Source organism: Haemaphysalis longicornis, unplaced genomic scaffold (assembly GCF_048455015.1).
Source record: "Haemaphysalis longicornis isolate Haplotype H1 unplaced genomic scaffold, Haemaphysalis longicornis Haplotype H1 scaffold_10, whole genome shotgun sequence".
NCBI lineage: Eukaryota > Metazoa > Arthropoda > Arachnida > Ixodida > Ixodidae > Haemaphysalis > Haemaphysalis longicornis.
The window spans coordinates 124,788,240-124,804,417 of NW_027526204.1; the positions used below are offsets into that span (position 1 = coordinate 124,788,240).

The following is a 16,178-nucleotide window of genomic DNA, read 5'->3' on the forward strand; positions in this document are numbered from 1 at the left end:
GCTGCGCCACTGCTTCATTCTGTTTATTACTTTTTTTGTGTGCAGGACTGCGTTGACTGCGTGATCACGAGAGTGCCTGGGTCAATCGGTGAAACATTCGCGCTCGAGAAATTCCTCGTCCACCTTAGCACTGCACTGCACGTCCTTGTGGCTCCCAAATTTGTGAGTTTATTGTTTTCCCCCCTGGTGTAGTAGACGTCAAGATTAGAAAAGTGCTGTTCGCACGTCCCATTTTCATTGCTGTTCCGAAGATTAGGTTTGCGCAACAGTGCTGCTCCCCCTCCATACATTCGGCGCACCAAAGGTCGCAGGTGACAGGAGTGACCGTGCTATCAGGACACGTCACAATCCCTTACAAATCACATGGCGAAGGGGCCCCGGTGATTGGAAGCGGCCGGTGACCTTGGCGGCGTTGCCTCCCCGATCAGTCGCTACCGTCACTGCTACTGCAGAGCGTCAACAATGATGGAGGTGCGCGAACGTCGTGGTGCGGGCGCCTCGGCCGCGCTTGCTGGCGGCGGCGGGGTCGTGGTGGTCCGGCGGGGTACCAGGGCCGCCGCGGCCGAGCTCGAGGGCTTCCTGGACGACCCGTGCCTGGACGAGGACGTGTCCTCGCTGGCGCCGCCGGGCACGCCCGATGAGGAGCCCGTCGAGGATGAGGAACTGTCGCTGCCGGCGCGCGCCGCCGAGCAGGCCGAGCACCTGGTGCGCAAGGTGCTGGAAGAGGCCGAGCAGGCCGAGCAGCTTGTGCGCAAGGTGTGGGAGGAGGCGTGGAAGGTGTGCCACTTCAGCTCGCTGCCGCAGTGGCTGCAGGACAACGACTTCCTGCACCGGGGACACCGGCCCCCGCTGCCGTCCTTCTCGGCCTGCTTCCGCTCCATCTTCCGCATCCACACCGAGACGGGCAACATCTGGACGCACCTGCTGGGCTGCCTAGCATTCGTGGGCATGGCCGTGTACTTCCTGACGCGGCCGCCCGTCGAGATCCAGTGGCAGGAGAAGGTGGTCTTCGCCAGCTTCTTCCTAGGAGCCATCATGTGCATGGGCATGTCCTTCACGTTCCACACGGTCAGCTGCCACTCGGAGAAGGTGGGCAAGCTGTTCAGCAAGCTGGACTACTGCGGAATCGCGCTGCTCATCATCGGCTCCTTCGTGCCATGGCTCTACTACGGCTTCTACTGCGACACGCAGCCCAAGCTCATCTACCTCACCGTCGTCATCGTGCTCGGCATCGCCGCCGTGGTGGTCTCGCTGTGGGACAAGTTCGGCGAGCCGCGGTTCCGGCCGCTGCGTGCGGGCGTCTTCACGGGCTTCGGCCTCAGCGGCGTGGTGCCCGCGCTGCACTACCTCTTCACCGAGGGCTTCCTCAGCGCCGTGTACGAGGCCTCCTTCGGCTGGCTCTGCCTCATGGGCTCCCTGTACATCCTCGGCGCGCTCTTCTACGCCCTGCGCGTGCCCGAGCGCTGGTTCCCCGGGAAGTGCGACATCCTGGTGAGCAGGCGCCGCTGAGACATCTTCTCCTAAGCGTGCGAAAACGAGCTCGTTGAGTCGTACGTTATGGCGTTTTTTGAGTCTGCCTCAGATCAAGATGTCCTGTAGGTTGTTGACTACGCAATCAGGAGTGGAGGCTGCTAACAGTTATTGGAAATGATAATATCGACATCTTTGTTGCTGAGTATAAGTTCGTTCTCCATTTGGTTTTTTCAGTTCTTATAGAGAACTAGGTTTGAGAATATTTCTGCATGAAACGCATGCGCTGTGGCTAGTGCTGCCGTTGAGGCGTGTGGGTATGTGTCTTTCCTGCCTTGTGGGGCTTCTGCACAACCCTGTCAACAACAACGCTCATTTGCCAAACTGTGCCTGCTTTGCAGGCCCATTCACATGGAACCATGTCACTACAGTTCGCATTGTTGCGAAGTCAGCGAGCGCCTCGTTTCACCTGATATTCTTGACAGCACCGGAGAGGAGTCGGCTCGCATAGTGAGGCAGCAAGAAATTGGGTGTCCTCAAAGTCTGATTTGCAAACCAGCGCCATTTCCTCGGAATAACTGCAGTACCTTTGCTATTATACCTGTCTTGCTGTCCGGCAGTTGAAAGCAACATTCCTGTGTTCCGAAGCTGGCATTTGTAATAGGAAGGTGAAAAGGGCCACGGGCATTGTCACTATCCCAGAATAATGCAAAGTTTCTCCTCTTAACCAAGAAATGTGATGCCTTTAATCATCATCATCAACAGCCAAATTTCGCTTATATATTCAGGCATTGAGAATGGGCTCGGCAAACTCACGATAGAAGCAATCTTTGGGCGAGGACTTTGTCCCACAATGGACACCAAAACAGTTAATTCAGAATCTATTGATGGATCCTTACGATTGCATGGGAATCTTGTCCCATCCCCTTTGTGAACTTGAGGCTCGTAATGATGCACATACCTTGCTTTGTCTTCAGAAATCCACAATGCAGCGTTTCTCGCACGTCCCCCATAAGAAGACAGGCCAATCGGGATTAGCACTCTGTCTCAGTGGTCACAGTTGCTCACTGCCCGTCACTCTTTTTGTTGTCCTCCGGTATCGGCATTTTGTCGCATTCATTTCCATTCTTTCACCTTTTGCTGTTCAGCACTGGCTGCACAGTTCATACTGCAGCGTTTAATAAGCTGTGGCAGGAGTCGCTGGGGACAACGTGCAACTGGCGCGTCCGTGGGGGCAGGTCACAAGCCACACTTCGACTTGACGTCTCCCTAACAGTGTTGCCAACGTTGTGAGGGCAGGCTTCTCCACACTCTCGTTTCCTGCTCTTCTGCCGTCTGCTCCGTTGGCGGACCAACAAAGATTTTGCCGACGTGCCCCGTCTGTTGTCTACGAAATAATAAGTATAGCTCCTGTATGCGGGGAAAACAATGAGTGATCAGTTTGTAGTCATGTGGGGCTTTGAGTTAGCTTATGCCATCAGAAGAAGTCGTGGGCTGAGTTGAAATACCTGTGCCATGAAAAGGGGGTTGAGGGAGGCATGAGGACTCCGTAGACATTGTTTGGACACCTTGAGGCATTTAAGAACTACTGGCACGGGGCGGCACGATGTCGTGAAGGGTAGACAGGTCGCTCTTGTTTTTTGTTTCTTTAGAATAGAACAGAACTTTATTTCACATTGTTTGCATGATGCAGGGGGCCTGCGGAAAAAGCTGCAAAGAAGTCAGCTTGACAGGGCCGCAGGCCCCCTTCATTGGCATGATACGTAAAATTGAACAGAGTAATAAAACAGCATTTTTTTGCAATGAAAACATGAAAATGATTAACGTGGAAAAGTGGGCGTGTTGGTACATAATCTAGTCAAAAACAGCGCGAAAAAGGCAAGGACAGAAAAAGATGCAAGAAAGATCAGCGCAGTCCCTATCGTGCATCTTTCTCTGTCCTTGTCTTCTTTTTGCGCTGTTTTTGCTTAGAAAACATGAGAGATAACTGTACACGCAGTGTTAGGCACGCTGCCAAAAAAGGATGACCACGAGATTTCTTTTATTACATATCTGCAGCTGATAGCATGCGAACACAAAATTGTCCCGTCGTCCTTCTTTACTGTCGTTGTCTAAGTCGTGCTCAATTTTTTTTTTCAGTCATAATGCACCAACTTGCTTAACAGATGTGTTTAATGAAGTAGCACATTTAAGTTGAAGTTTATTCATCAAAAGTAAACGGTTACAAAGAAAATTTACAGACAAGGGTCCCGAAGTCAGTCAGCGACAGCACTGGGACCCTCGATGGTGAAGTACACGAAAAAGGTTACAGAAGCAGCAGTGGAAGTAAAAACAAGTACAACAAAACATTAGTGAAGGAAACAAATAAGCAAGAACATGGTTTCCATATAGAGTTTACTAAAATATTAAGCTATGTACATAAAAAAGGCATTCAAAAAGCAAATTATCATTATACACAATTAAATACTAACGGTTTACAAAAGAACACTAAAAACTACTGCACAAGCAAATCAACAATCAATTCAACAAATTGTTTACTGTGTGTGATTTATTGATTGCCAGGTTTCGTTGGGCAATGCGCGGATGCTGTTTCGCTTGTGTTAGAGGTTGTCATTACAGTGCCAGTTTCATGCACAAACATACGCAACTCCTGGGCAGCTCGTCGTTGAAGTGTGGGTCAGTGTTGTGTTTTAGGTCCAGTTATAAACCTCTTATAATTATCATACTGGCCTTGGGCTGGTGAATACAGTGTTTCGTCCGTGTATCATGAAACACGCCAATTCCTCTACATTGTGCATGACATTGTGCAAAAGGTCTATTCTGCACTGGCTGAGTGTGGAACACGAAAACAAGATGGGGGCGGTGTAATACATAACTGAACGGATTAATCCTTGGATCGATCTGTTTGACCATTGGTAGCAGGCTAATTGCATAAACAAAGTGCAAAGGCCGAAAGGGCACAGATTCTGCTTTTCAGAGTCTGACTACTCTGCAAAATTGAGTGGGAAAGAAGACAGGGACACAAAAGCACAACGTATGGAATACCAACGAGGCCGATCCATTACGTTGATTGCTCTTGTTTTTTAGCTCGAACAAGAAAGAAATAGGGGGCGGGGAATGTGTAGTGCGTTTGCCATTTTCATCTCTGCCCAGCCTTGTCCCTTTGTATTTTTTTTTTTTCCGTGTGCAGCAGTTTTCATTACGCTCACAATTTGCGACCGATCCAAGCGGTCGACTGTTAAGAATAAAATATGCTTTAAGCTTGGCCCACCTTTGGGGACAAAGTAATGAGGCTGAGATCGTGAACTGGAGGGCTTCCACCACGGTCACCCAGCCCGGCGGTTGCCAAGACTGCGTCGTGCACCCAAGCTGCCTGCCCTAAAACGTTATGCAATGATCTTCCACCCTAAATAATTAACTATATACCTGCGGGAACGGCTGAACACCGTTAATGGTGCCTTCGCTAAGCTGGCTCGTGGGGAGGACTCATGTTTGTGTACGACTCTTGGTTGTTGCCAAGGGGAGAAGGGATGCCGTGTAGCAATATTTTTTTTTCCCTTTTTTTTTCTCGATGTAAGAGCCCTGTGTAATCTTGTAGTATCCGCCGCTTGGTATCAGTTGTGTCGTGCACGGGCGCGGCCAAACTGAGCGCTTTCTATACCCCTGTCACACGGCTAATCTAATGGCATTCAAAGTGAATGACATTTGGCCGGCTTGGCTGCGCGGGTCTACCGGCGATTCGGCGAAACAGATGACATTCGATAGTGATATAGCGGTGACGATTAGCAAGCTCGCAAAAATTGCAAAATTATAGTTCAAGTGCATCTGGAATGTTTTCATACAGAAGTTTTTTAACACAAGACAAGTAAGTTTTTGTTTTACATTAAAAAGAAGGAAATCACCATTTTAGGTGACAGTAGTATGCGTCATAAGACCAGACAAGTCCGCAGGAAGTCCGTATCAGGGCAGCGCGCGCATCGGGAACGAGCTGTTCTTTTTGTAAGTGCTTATTTGATTTTCTTTTCGCGAAGAACAGTATGAAGGGGAAAATTTTACTGGCAGTTTTCAGAAACAGTATTCCTTGATTTCGTACTGAAATTTTCTGTCTAGAAACGCGCCACTGCTGTCGAGGCTACTCATTTTGCCGCTGAATGCGCGCCCCAACCTCATTTAGCCGCTAAATGCCATTCGCCTCGAATGTCGTTCGGTATTCTCGTGCAGCCCAGAATTCATGACATTTAGAGCGAATGACATTTGCTCTAAATTCCATTAGATATGCCGTGTGACAGGGTTGCCGACCGCCTGTCATCATGCACCGCTGTTCCCGCGAGCCGCACTTGCTGTATCACCTTCTGGCATTTCGTGCGCACTTCACCGAAAAAAGCGCCGTGTGCGTGAATGAATGCGGCTACTGCAGAAAACAGGATAATGCGACCACGCAGTGCGAGAGTCTGTTGCAAAGCATGATCAAAAGATCTCCGGACGCACCGGGTAAAACCATGCCGGAGTGAAGGCTAGCGCACACGACGTTTGCGCAAACCGTGAATGGGGTATCCCCCCCCTAGGTTATCCCTCCGTGACGTCGTTTCCAAAACCGGTCCGCGGCCGCCTTGGGGACGTTTAAAAAAGGGCGTTCGCTTTGTAAAATGCGTTGCGGTCAGCGGAGTAGTAGCGACGGAGTTATCGCATCGGTGGATAAGGCGCATTCTAAAGCTCTTCTGTCACGCGACTGTAAAAAGGCGTGTTGGAAAACGGACGGACCGGCAGACATGAAACAGCGTCGAGCGCATTGCATAAAGTTAATCTTGAATGAATTGGTTCTTTGTTTGAGGCCAGTTTTTTAGAATTCTACGAGCTGGCTAGTTTGGCTACGAAAGCGCTGTGGTGTGTTGATCGCCTCCGTTAGATACCAGGAGTTTAAGGCGCCGAAGTGAGCTTTTATTCTTGTTGTTTAGATTATTCTCTGCTTTTAAACGTCCCGCCATATCGTTATCGAAGGTGATGATGAATGTTCTTTGGACACAAGAACTCTTCGTGACATGAGCAAATAATAAAACGGTCGCAAGGGATAGTCCTCGACTAGGCGCAATCATCGTGCTGGGCCATTAGATAGTGTAGGTAACAAAAATGCTTGGAAAAGGACCATGGCTATTCCAGGGCACTGCAAGGAATGCGAGAGAGTCGTAATTCGACGGCCAGCGGATGGCCCTGGCCGTAAACCAAAGGAGGGGGGTCGTTAGGGTGTTGTGACCCCCTCTTTCCCCCGAAATATTTTCTAGCTCCAACATTTTATAACTTTCTATTTTATGTCACCGATGTGCGCGATTCATATGCGAGGATAAGCCAATACGAATTTTCAGCATTGCCGCCGTGGTGCCCGCAACCCCCCCCCCCCCCCCCCCCCTTCCCGAAAAAAAACTGGGTACGGCCCTGGCCACGGCTTCAGTCCCTTCAAGGGACTTTAGCCACGGCAACAGCTATATAGCAGCGGCGCCGGTATCCCATGGTTAGCCAGCGCAGACGACGGGAGCGAATAAAGGTAGAGGGCATGCAAAATGCGAGTGGGAACTTGAAAACACGTTTGCTCGGAAAAGGACGAAGGAAAAGGCAGGCACTACTGTCGCTGCACTTCAACTAAAATTTTACCAAGAACACGTGAACTGACAACAGCCTTTGTGAAAATTCGATTACGCCGGTGCAGATGCATACACAACCAACCCCCCACGCGGCAAGCTATACGTCGGCTCCTGCGAACTCAATATGTGCACGTACAAAAAGAGTTTCCTGCGATGGAAATACTGTTTTCACTTCGTGTTTCGCGTTTTCCAGGCAACATTTCCGTTGAAGTGTGTTGAATGTACTGTGTGCTCCTCCTCCCTTCGACCTTTTTCCGCAGCCGTAAACATGTTTTCAAGTCAACACCAACTAGTCCACCGTTGGGCCCTGGTGGCGCGTCCGGCTTCATGAAGCATGACGTCGTGCCTCCCTTCGCTATTCTGTCCTCCGTGCCGTAGGGCAGTTTATTTATTTCTTCCTTTCATATCTCCATTTTTATCCATTATAGTACTGTTATTTATCTTCTGTCTTTTTCCTTTTTCGAGCGGCCCCTTCCAAAGAGGGGCATTGCGTGCGGGCGTTGGCGTAAGTGACGAGGAAATGCAAACAAGAAAAAAGCGCGAACAGTCGAAAGGAACAACATAAAAAGGCTTAGCGATCGACAGAGGTAGCGGCTGAAATCTACTGCAATGAGAAAAAGGTAAACACTTGAATACAATTTTTTTTTGCTGGCAAATAAAAAATCGCAAAAAAAAAAACCCAAAGTAAAGGCGGTGGTGTCGTAAGTGGCGGGTACGGCTTTAAACGAGAGCCAATACGATTACGATCCGCCAGTCGACAAAAAACTCATCGCGCGAGGAAAATGAGAGACAACGTATTGAACGACAGACGACTGTATTTTGCGTAGCAGGCCTGACTCTATTTTGGATATAAGGGTATGTGCTCAAGGGTGGTGGAAAGAAGATTATTTGTCTTAATCTGGCATTATGCCGCGCGGGCGGTTTTATCGAAGCTCTTGGTGCAGTCGTCCGTAGACTTAGTTGGGGCATCATATTTGACTTTAGCGTGGAATATCTCGAAAGCTTCCAACGAAAACTGATCGAACGAATGTGGAGGACTTATATAAACCCGTGCCACACGTGCACGAAAAATGACATTAAGTGCTTAAGGCCTTACAAAACCGAACGGCATTTGGGCGGTACGTGCTACAAGCCGAACCGCGAAGGCAATAAATGTGCACGGCATGACGGTGACAATGCCCAAAAAGAGAAATGCACTCATATTGTAGACGTTTTCAACGCAGAGAGAAACGTCTTATAAGGGTTAAATGTTTTTTGTGAAAGAACACGTTATGCGAAGTAGTGCTTTCTCAAGAAAGGGTGTGAGCCGTTTCTAAAAGTGTCTTCAGCAGCTTCCATCGCCTGCCACGGGTAGCCAAGTCCAAAAAATTCAAAAGGACGAGTAGCATGACGTTCTGCCTTTTGCCGCTGTTTTAAGTGAACTTCGTCTATACTTCGGAACTTCGCCACCAAGGGTGTACCAAATATCTTATTTCGAAGTTCAGCTACGTTTCCGCGTCAGTACTGTGGGGCTGAGAGTTTCGTTGGTTTCATTTGGGGCCCATCGTGTTCTAGAGTAGCAGATTTAAGGAGTTCGTGAAGGCGATCGAGTTGTGCGGAACTTCTTAAAGGAGCCATGAAGACAAAATATAAGTTTGGTTTATTAGAAAGACTGCTTAGTCCCGATAACAATGATACCAATATCATCGCAATCGTCGAACAAATAACGGAGATAGCATTAAAGAAAACGTGTGAAGCAGTCGCGACCCCCTAGCCAATTTCCCGCAACTTTTCTATGACGTCACGGAACCTTGTTTGTGCGATTGGCGGCCGCCTCACTGACCTGTCGCGACGACACATGACTGGACGTCTGTAATGGGGCCTCCAGTTTCATTTGGCCGCATCACTTGAATGCTAACGTGCAGTTAACGCACTGAAAATTGTTTTATTGTTGGCCCATATGACGTCATTCTTGCTCATAACACGTCACTGTGACGCCATATTTGAAAGTTCTTAAATACTTTTTGATTTTTTTTTCTTTAAAAAAATCTTTTGTGGCTATAATCGAGCTGAGTGAGATACTGAATCCTAGTTCTTTCAAATTAAACTAAGTTGTATTTTCTCTCCGTGGCTCCTTTAAACCAAAAATGACACTAGAGCGAATGGCATTAGATTTTTGCGTGTTGCAGCGAATTAATGGCATTAAAACTTACGGAATTAAGCACTTAATGTCATTTTTCGTGTACGTGTGGCGCGGCTATCAGGGTACCCCTGAAACTTGAAAGAAATGCAGCAGTTGGGACTAAACTGCCTTGCAGCAAAGCCGGAGGAAACGATAAGTGGGCGAAGTGTTGCTGCTCCAGTTAAGAGTGTGGACGACTGTAGGACGCTTGCTATGCCTGATAAAAGTCGCTCATCTGCCGTATGCGTCCTCCGTTACGTGAGCAGTCCGATGCTCCATTCTCGCGTAAAAATAGAAAAAAAAGTCAGTTTCAAAGCATTGTAATGAATCTGATGAACTTGGACTGTTGCGGATATTCGTGATATTGTTGGGGCTGTCTCCTTGAATTGTAGATTTTTGTTCTTGTTGTTTTAAAGCGCCAATGCACGAATGGTATTGCGAATGAATGTTGGTGGTTCATAAGATCCTGCTGCATTATGCGGTCGCAATAATCACTCTCCACATGCGCAAAAATGACCTCGGTTAGATCGCAACTTTTCTAAAGTTCCATTGACACGTCTGTTTTCCTTCTTAATCAGTAATACGAATTCTCGGGCGTATGGGAAAATATGCGCTCTTTCGCATTGAAGTTTCGATGTTAACGCAGGCGCTTCGTTTTTGGGTTGCCGCCCGTGGGTGTCCAACTGCGAAGGTTTTAAAGGAGTACTGACACGAAATTTTTATGGTACGTTTTTTTCGCTGCTATGCGTGCCTACCAGCCCACTAATCATAGAATGACAGATTAGACGGTCGAGCGCAGCGTAAACATTCATTTACGGCGTCGTTTATTCGTGCCAGTTTCGGTTTCGACAAAAAAACGCCGAGCGGCCGCCATGACAGCATGTATCACATGGCGTCACCATTCTTGCCATATCGCTGCCTCTCTGGAAGCGCGCGCGAACGAGCGCACGCGCGCGCCCAGACCGGCCGAGGTCTTCGCCGTCCCCACAGGCCCGGGCAGCATGACGTCAGTCCCAAAACCATGACGTGTACACACGCCCGAGCAGCGCGCGCCAACCACAGCCAGCGCGTCGGCTTCGTCACGGGAGCCCCGACGTCGGCAGTTTGGGGCACGTAGCAGATGATGTCACGTCGGCCCGCTCTGGGCTTTCTCGTGCGGGCGAAGATTAAAATGGATTTTAAATATGTTTCGCTGAACGGTTGCTGTTGAAACTTGCTGGGAGATATCTCCTGATAAAAAGGAAGCGTTTTACATAGTTATCACAGCTTTGAAATTTCGTGTCAGTACTCCTTTAAGTTTGCTTTGAGCGAAGAAAACCAGTAGCACTATTACAAGGGTGCGTAGCTAATTACCGTTTGAAACGTTTTTAAGCTGCTGCGTTATTTATTAGACTTCATCGTGGGGCAAAGCGAAAACGCTTTCGTTGAGCGTGGCGAGACAATTGGAGAAGATCCCGCAGACAATTAAAGCCAGCATGTTGGCATCTATCCTTCATTTTTGCGCGCAGCGTTTTTTTTTTGTTCGAAGCTAAGCCATCCCGGTGGTTCTCATTTTATTGTTTTTTGTGAAATCAGACAGTACATTCTTGAGTTTTTGGACGCGGGTATCACCAGTACAGTCTTCGAGCGTTTCCCGTGCGATTGCTTTGCTTTCAGGATCCCCGCCACGCCGAGGGCGAAACGAATCCACCGAGCCGCTTGTTTGTCTGGGCTGTCTTTCAAAGGCAGATGATATGAAACGAAAAACTGGCTGCATCTGTTTTCGAGTTCTTTCGGAGGTCGTCTTCTATTGTACCTGTGCGTCCTTTTACGTTTATTTCGAACAGACGCTCGTACTGTATACTATTAGGGCAAGTAAATTGGAAGGCAAGGCACAGCCGCCTCCGAAAATACTGGGATGAACATCGCTGGTACTTTGGATTCTTTGCTTGTTTTCCCACGTGCATTGACTTCTGCAACCGACGTTTGCTTGAAACCCCGAATATAGTTTTTGAAATGCCGGAGGCACTATGTTATCAGTGTTTTTTTTTTTTTTTTGCCTTGTTCTCTAACTTATTTATGTGAAAACAGGATGATTGCTTACTCGTCTGCGTTCCGCTTTTCCACTTCGAAGAAAAGCTGCTCGTTCTGGTATTATTTTTCAAACAAAAATGGGCTATCCTTTATGCTTTAGGCACCGATCCTGCGTACTAAGGCTTTGAGAACTTTCGATGTGGTGATAAAGTCCAATTTTTCGTTTGCTCGTCTAACGGGCCGCACGGTGGGCAGAAACCATGTGGAGGAAGATGTTCGAATTGAGCACGAGCAGGAATTGGTAAACGGCGCTGACTGGCATCACAAAGCATCAAGAAATTACGCAAAATACTGCGTGTAAGGCTTAAACGCTAAAGCTATATATATACATGCGGGGGATCAAATGTCTTCAGAAAAATGACCCGCAGACTCGCAGTGAAAGGCGTTTCAGTGCTCTTACGCAGTGAAGCAGGGAGCATACAAGATTCTCGTAAAAATAACGTTTATTGGAGCGAACGTGTGCGTGGCAATAAAGTAGAACAAAACACAAACGTGGAAGAAGCAGTCTGCAAAATGACGTGCACGGACGAACGTCGGCGGGTCGAATGCCGCGCCATGTTCTGTCCGCACATTCATCGCGAGTTCTCTCCTTTCCAGAAACGTCGAATTAGACGAGAACATTGTCGACCAAACAGTATAACAGTATTTGCGCAACTACGAGCAGGTGCGCGTGCATTGAGAGAGAGTCAGTGCAGCAGCTGACCTCTTAACGAGGGAACGTGGGAAAATCAGCGACAACTTTAACCCTTTGCGACACGCATTAGATTGTAGCCGTCAGAAAAATTTGTAACTTCCTGTACATGCTTTTGGTACCCCAAATTTCACTTAAAAACCATAACCAACTGGATTTCATAAGTAGGTAATAAATTAAGTCGTGTCCTTAAATAACGCCATCGTGAACGTGACCGTCGTTTCCTAACCATTGCTACAATAGAAAACGTATACACGTTATTGTGATCTGTAGCCCTTATATATTAGTGTAACAGCTTCAGTTTTGCTTTAGTAAACGCTTTGACTGGAGAGAAAAGAAAACGTAAAACCAAGAACACCTACTCGACGCGCGCGAGAACGCCGGGGCGTCCATCTCTGCTCTCTTGTTTTGGTAAAGCATTCGACGCAGCATTGGCGAAATGGCAGCACCTTTCCATAGAGCGGGAAATGCGATTGCTGACTGAGCGGTTCAAGGGGGTATGACGGCGGTTGTAACTCACAAAAATGCTCTTCAAAGTCGCGTGCAGAATTGTACACGCCGTGTCGCAAAGGGGAGTTGAAAGTTAACGTGCAGCGCTGTATCACAGAACCCGCAGTAAGCCCCCCATCTTTCGTGCAAGCCTCCAGCCTTCTCTCTACCATGCAAGCCACAGCATCGTTGTAGTTTGAGTAAACTTGCGTATTGTCTTACAACGCAAAAGTAATCGATTAATTACATTTCTGTAATTGCTCAGTTACTTTTCTGGGGCTGTAATTGACCTCTAATCATTTACGTTTCAAGGGAAGTAATCGTAATCGGTTACTTATTTTCTGTAACGTGTACAAGTTTGGGCGCGACCAGCATTCCGCGCCTGTTTCGCGATACTTGTGCGGAGAACTGTTTTTGTGCGGGCTTCGCCATTCTCCGCGAGCTGAACCGCGTTTGCGTTCTTCTCCTTCCCCTCGCAGTTCCACAGCCACCAGATCTTCCACATCCTGGTGATAGCGGCGGCCTTCGTCCACTACCACGGCATCACCGAGATGGCCATGAAGAGGCTCACCATGGGGGAATGCCAGGAGCAGTGATCGCTCACTCGCCCCCTGCCTGCGCGGCGCGCGAAATAAATAGGCTTTTTTGCACACACACCTCATCACTCGCCTGCCCCCGGGCAGGACCGTCGGGGAAGGAGGGCATTGGGCTTGTTGGCAGCACACTGCAAATTGATTTGCACCTTTTGTGTCTACAACTAAAACCATTAAACTTTATCAAAAAACTAGGAAACACACCCTTTACAAGGGCGTAATTACCGAGAAAATAGTCTTTAAAAGGGTGTATTTTTGTGCGTTTGCTACGGTGTGACGGTGCTGTAAGCGACAAAACACCCTCCTCCGTTTTAGGGCACAGCCCCTTGGCAGCCGTCTCTGGGCTGAGCCGGTTGTCGACGTAACCGAGTGAACGATGGCAACACCGACGAGTGAAAGAAAAAGCGAACGATGAAAGAAAGCGAAGGAGGAGAGAGTGGCGAAATTGGGAGGGGAGGGCGGTTCGCCGTGGCGGCGCGAGCCTGCGCTCTCCGAAAGTGTCCGGTAAGGGAGGGGAAGGGGCAGTATGCTGTGTCTGCACGAGGCACTCGACCGCGCGACGCTCGGGTAAAACGTGAGGGGGTGTGCGTGTGCAAAACGCGCGCGGGGTGATCACGGAAGCCATGCTTCCGGAGACGCACTTAGCGCCGCCGACGTGGAGGCTCATCATCGCTGCCGTCGAGAGAACCCACGGGTGAGTGCTGCCTCAGCGCAGTGCTGCTGCCCCCAAAAATATGGCATTAGCAAGCATCGTAATCGCCAGCCAATTTTTTTCTGCTGAGGTGTAAGGGTGCTGGATATATGCAGGGAATTATACCCTTAAGGGTGCAGATTTCCTTTAACAGTGCGCTGTGAAGAGCAACTGAGTGCAGCAATTACTCCGTGGCCAAGCTTAGACTGGGCGCGCCAGACGGTAATCCATCACTAATCGCAGTACGAAAGAACGGAGACATATGCGCGGGAACAAGGACAGCTCGGGACGACGCGCTCAGAAAGGTTGGTGTGCGGTGCGATAAACCAGAGGAAGATAGATACTGCAGGTCGCTGATGGACTTTCTGCACGCAAATGGACTGCACGCATACATGTAGACTCGAAAACCTATCGAAGTTCGTGGCCATCTTTGCGTTCTGCACCCACTCTCTGTTGCTTCCATACTTACGAAGTGAAAAAAAAAAAAAAAAAACAGAAGGGAGATAGTGAATTCGAAAGGTGAAGCTGATGCCCACGTGACAAATAGGCCGGATGCAGAAACTGTCGCCATACCATAACGTAGCAGACAAATTGACGTAATGGCGAAAGGTCACAATGCAGCAGTACTATGATGTAGCAGTTGCGCCGAATTTTCGTTTAATCGGATAGAATAACTGCTTTATAAAAAAGCGTTATTTCCGGACTTCGTAAATTTAACGTAGGCACGCGATAATCGCTTTCGTGCAAAGAAATCGCGCGATTCGTGCGTTGTGGTTTACGTTTTTGTGCACGCGTTTCAGTACGTCCGTTCACGACTGTACAAAGCTCCCGCCTTTTTTTTTTTTAAAGTTTTTTGAAGTAGTACGTACCATTCGCGGTCAGTCAACTCTGCGTTGTGTAATTTGCAAAAGTTCGATAGCTTCGGCGAAGGTGGCTTGCGTGACAGCCTCAGGCTAGCCGCCGCGAGTGGGCCTAATCGATTACTCCAGAGTTGGTGTCCTTGGGAGCACCGTTACCCGCTACCCTTTCCCTTCCCCCAGAAAAAAAAAAGCCATCTTACCAACGTGAAACCGGGGCAGGGGCGATCGAGGCATGCAGTGTATAACGGTATTCAAAGCTTAAGTCTCTCTTGCCACACGGCGCGCGCTGATATACGCTACATGCCAATTAAGAAGACGGAGGAGAGGTGAAATTCGAAACGGAGAACTGCACATTTCAAAGTTAACGTGAGTACGAAGCGAAATAAAAGCAAGCAAGCGCGAACGAAAAACCAGTGTTCCGGTGTGTTCATTTAGTACGCGTTTTTGCCCACGCAGGTGAAACCTGCTAGCGAGAGGCGTTGGAAAACGTGTTTTAGTACCGTGGATATACATGAGACGACGACGGCAGAAGACGCCGACAAGCCGAGCCCTTTAGGTGCTTCGCTCTTTAAAAAAAAACGATGTTCTGTAGTCGCTTCACGATCACTGCCTCCGTTAATGTTCTGATAGCATCGTTTAACTGTTTTTTTCTCATAGTAAGGAAGGTTAAATTTAGACGTGTAGATAGATGGCTGTGGTACGAACAGAACCATCAATCCATGCGCCATGACGACGCGCACTGGGAACCTTCGCTCTCTCTCTCTCTCTCTCTCTCTCTCTCTCTCTCTCTCTCTCTCTCTCTCTCTCTCTCTCTCTCTCTCTCTCTCTCTCTCTCTCTCTCTCTCTCTCTCTCTCTCGAACTTCAGCGTCAGACGTACCAAAAAACGATCCCATTAACAATACACCGCTTTCACCTCTACCTCGTACAAGGCAACGAAAAAGAAACCTGCGGGCTGATTGATTGCAGTATGTCGAACGTATACGCCGTTGTGGGGGGCACGTCGGGACCTTTTCATGCGGGCCACTGTGGCCTGATTACTTTCGGGCCCCGGCAGCGTGAAAACGTAAGCGAGCGGCGTGTGCAGGTTTAGAGAGCAGAGTTCCTGTGTCGCACGCCGTCTGTGGTGTTGGAGACGAAAGAAACTCGAATTAACGAAGGTTTGAACCTTGTACCCGCAGTAATAAGCCCCGGTTGTGTATGGTTGTAACGTTTCACGGAGCTGAGAGAGAGAGAGAACAATCTTTAACCCTTTAACTGGCAAAATAAGAAAAAACAGCGGAAAAATTTTTTTTCTGGTTTATTTCTTCTTTAGAGCAACTACAGAACCAACAAAACAAGTTTCATGATGTTCCATAAAAAACTAAAAAAGATAGCGGAGGTCAACAATTTTGTTGATCTGCCAGTTAACGGTAAAAAGGCGTGGCTTAAAAAGCCTTTTTTGTTTATCGACCTTTCTTATGCATTTATTCTGGTGATTTTTTTTAAATCAGTTTTCACAAAATGGTAGCGGGCT

At 48.3% G+C, this 16,178-nt stretch overlaps 1 protein-coding gene across 1 annotated transcript; it reads left to right on the forward strand.

Annotated features, from left to right (window-relative positions):
- Nucleotides 1–21: 21 nt before the first annotated feature.
- LOC144159256 (adiponectin receptor protein-like) lies at nucleotides 22–13,170 on the forward strand. The gene is made up of 2 exons (XM_077690634.1): nucleotides 22–1,491; nucleotides 13,000–13,170. Exons 1-2 carry the CDS (start codon nucleotides 463–465, stop codon nucleotides 13,114–13,116), a joined length of 1,146 nt encoding a protein of 381 aa, XP_077546760.1. The 5' UTR covers nucleotides 22–462; the 3' UTR covers nucleotides 13,117–13,170.
- Nucleotides 13,171–16,178: the final 3,008 nt, after the last annotated feature.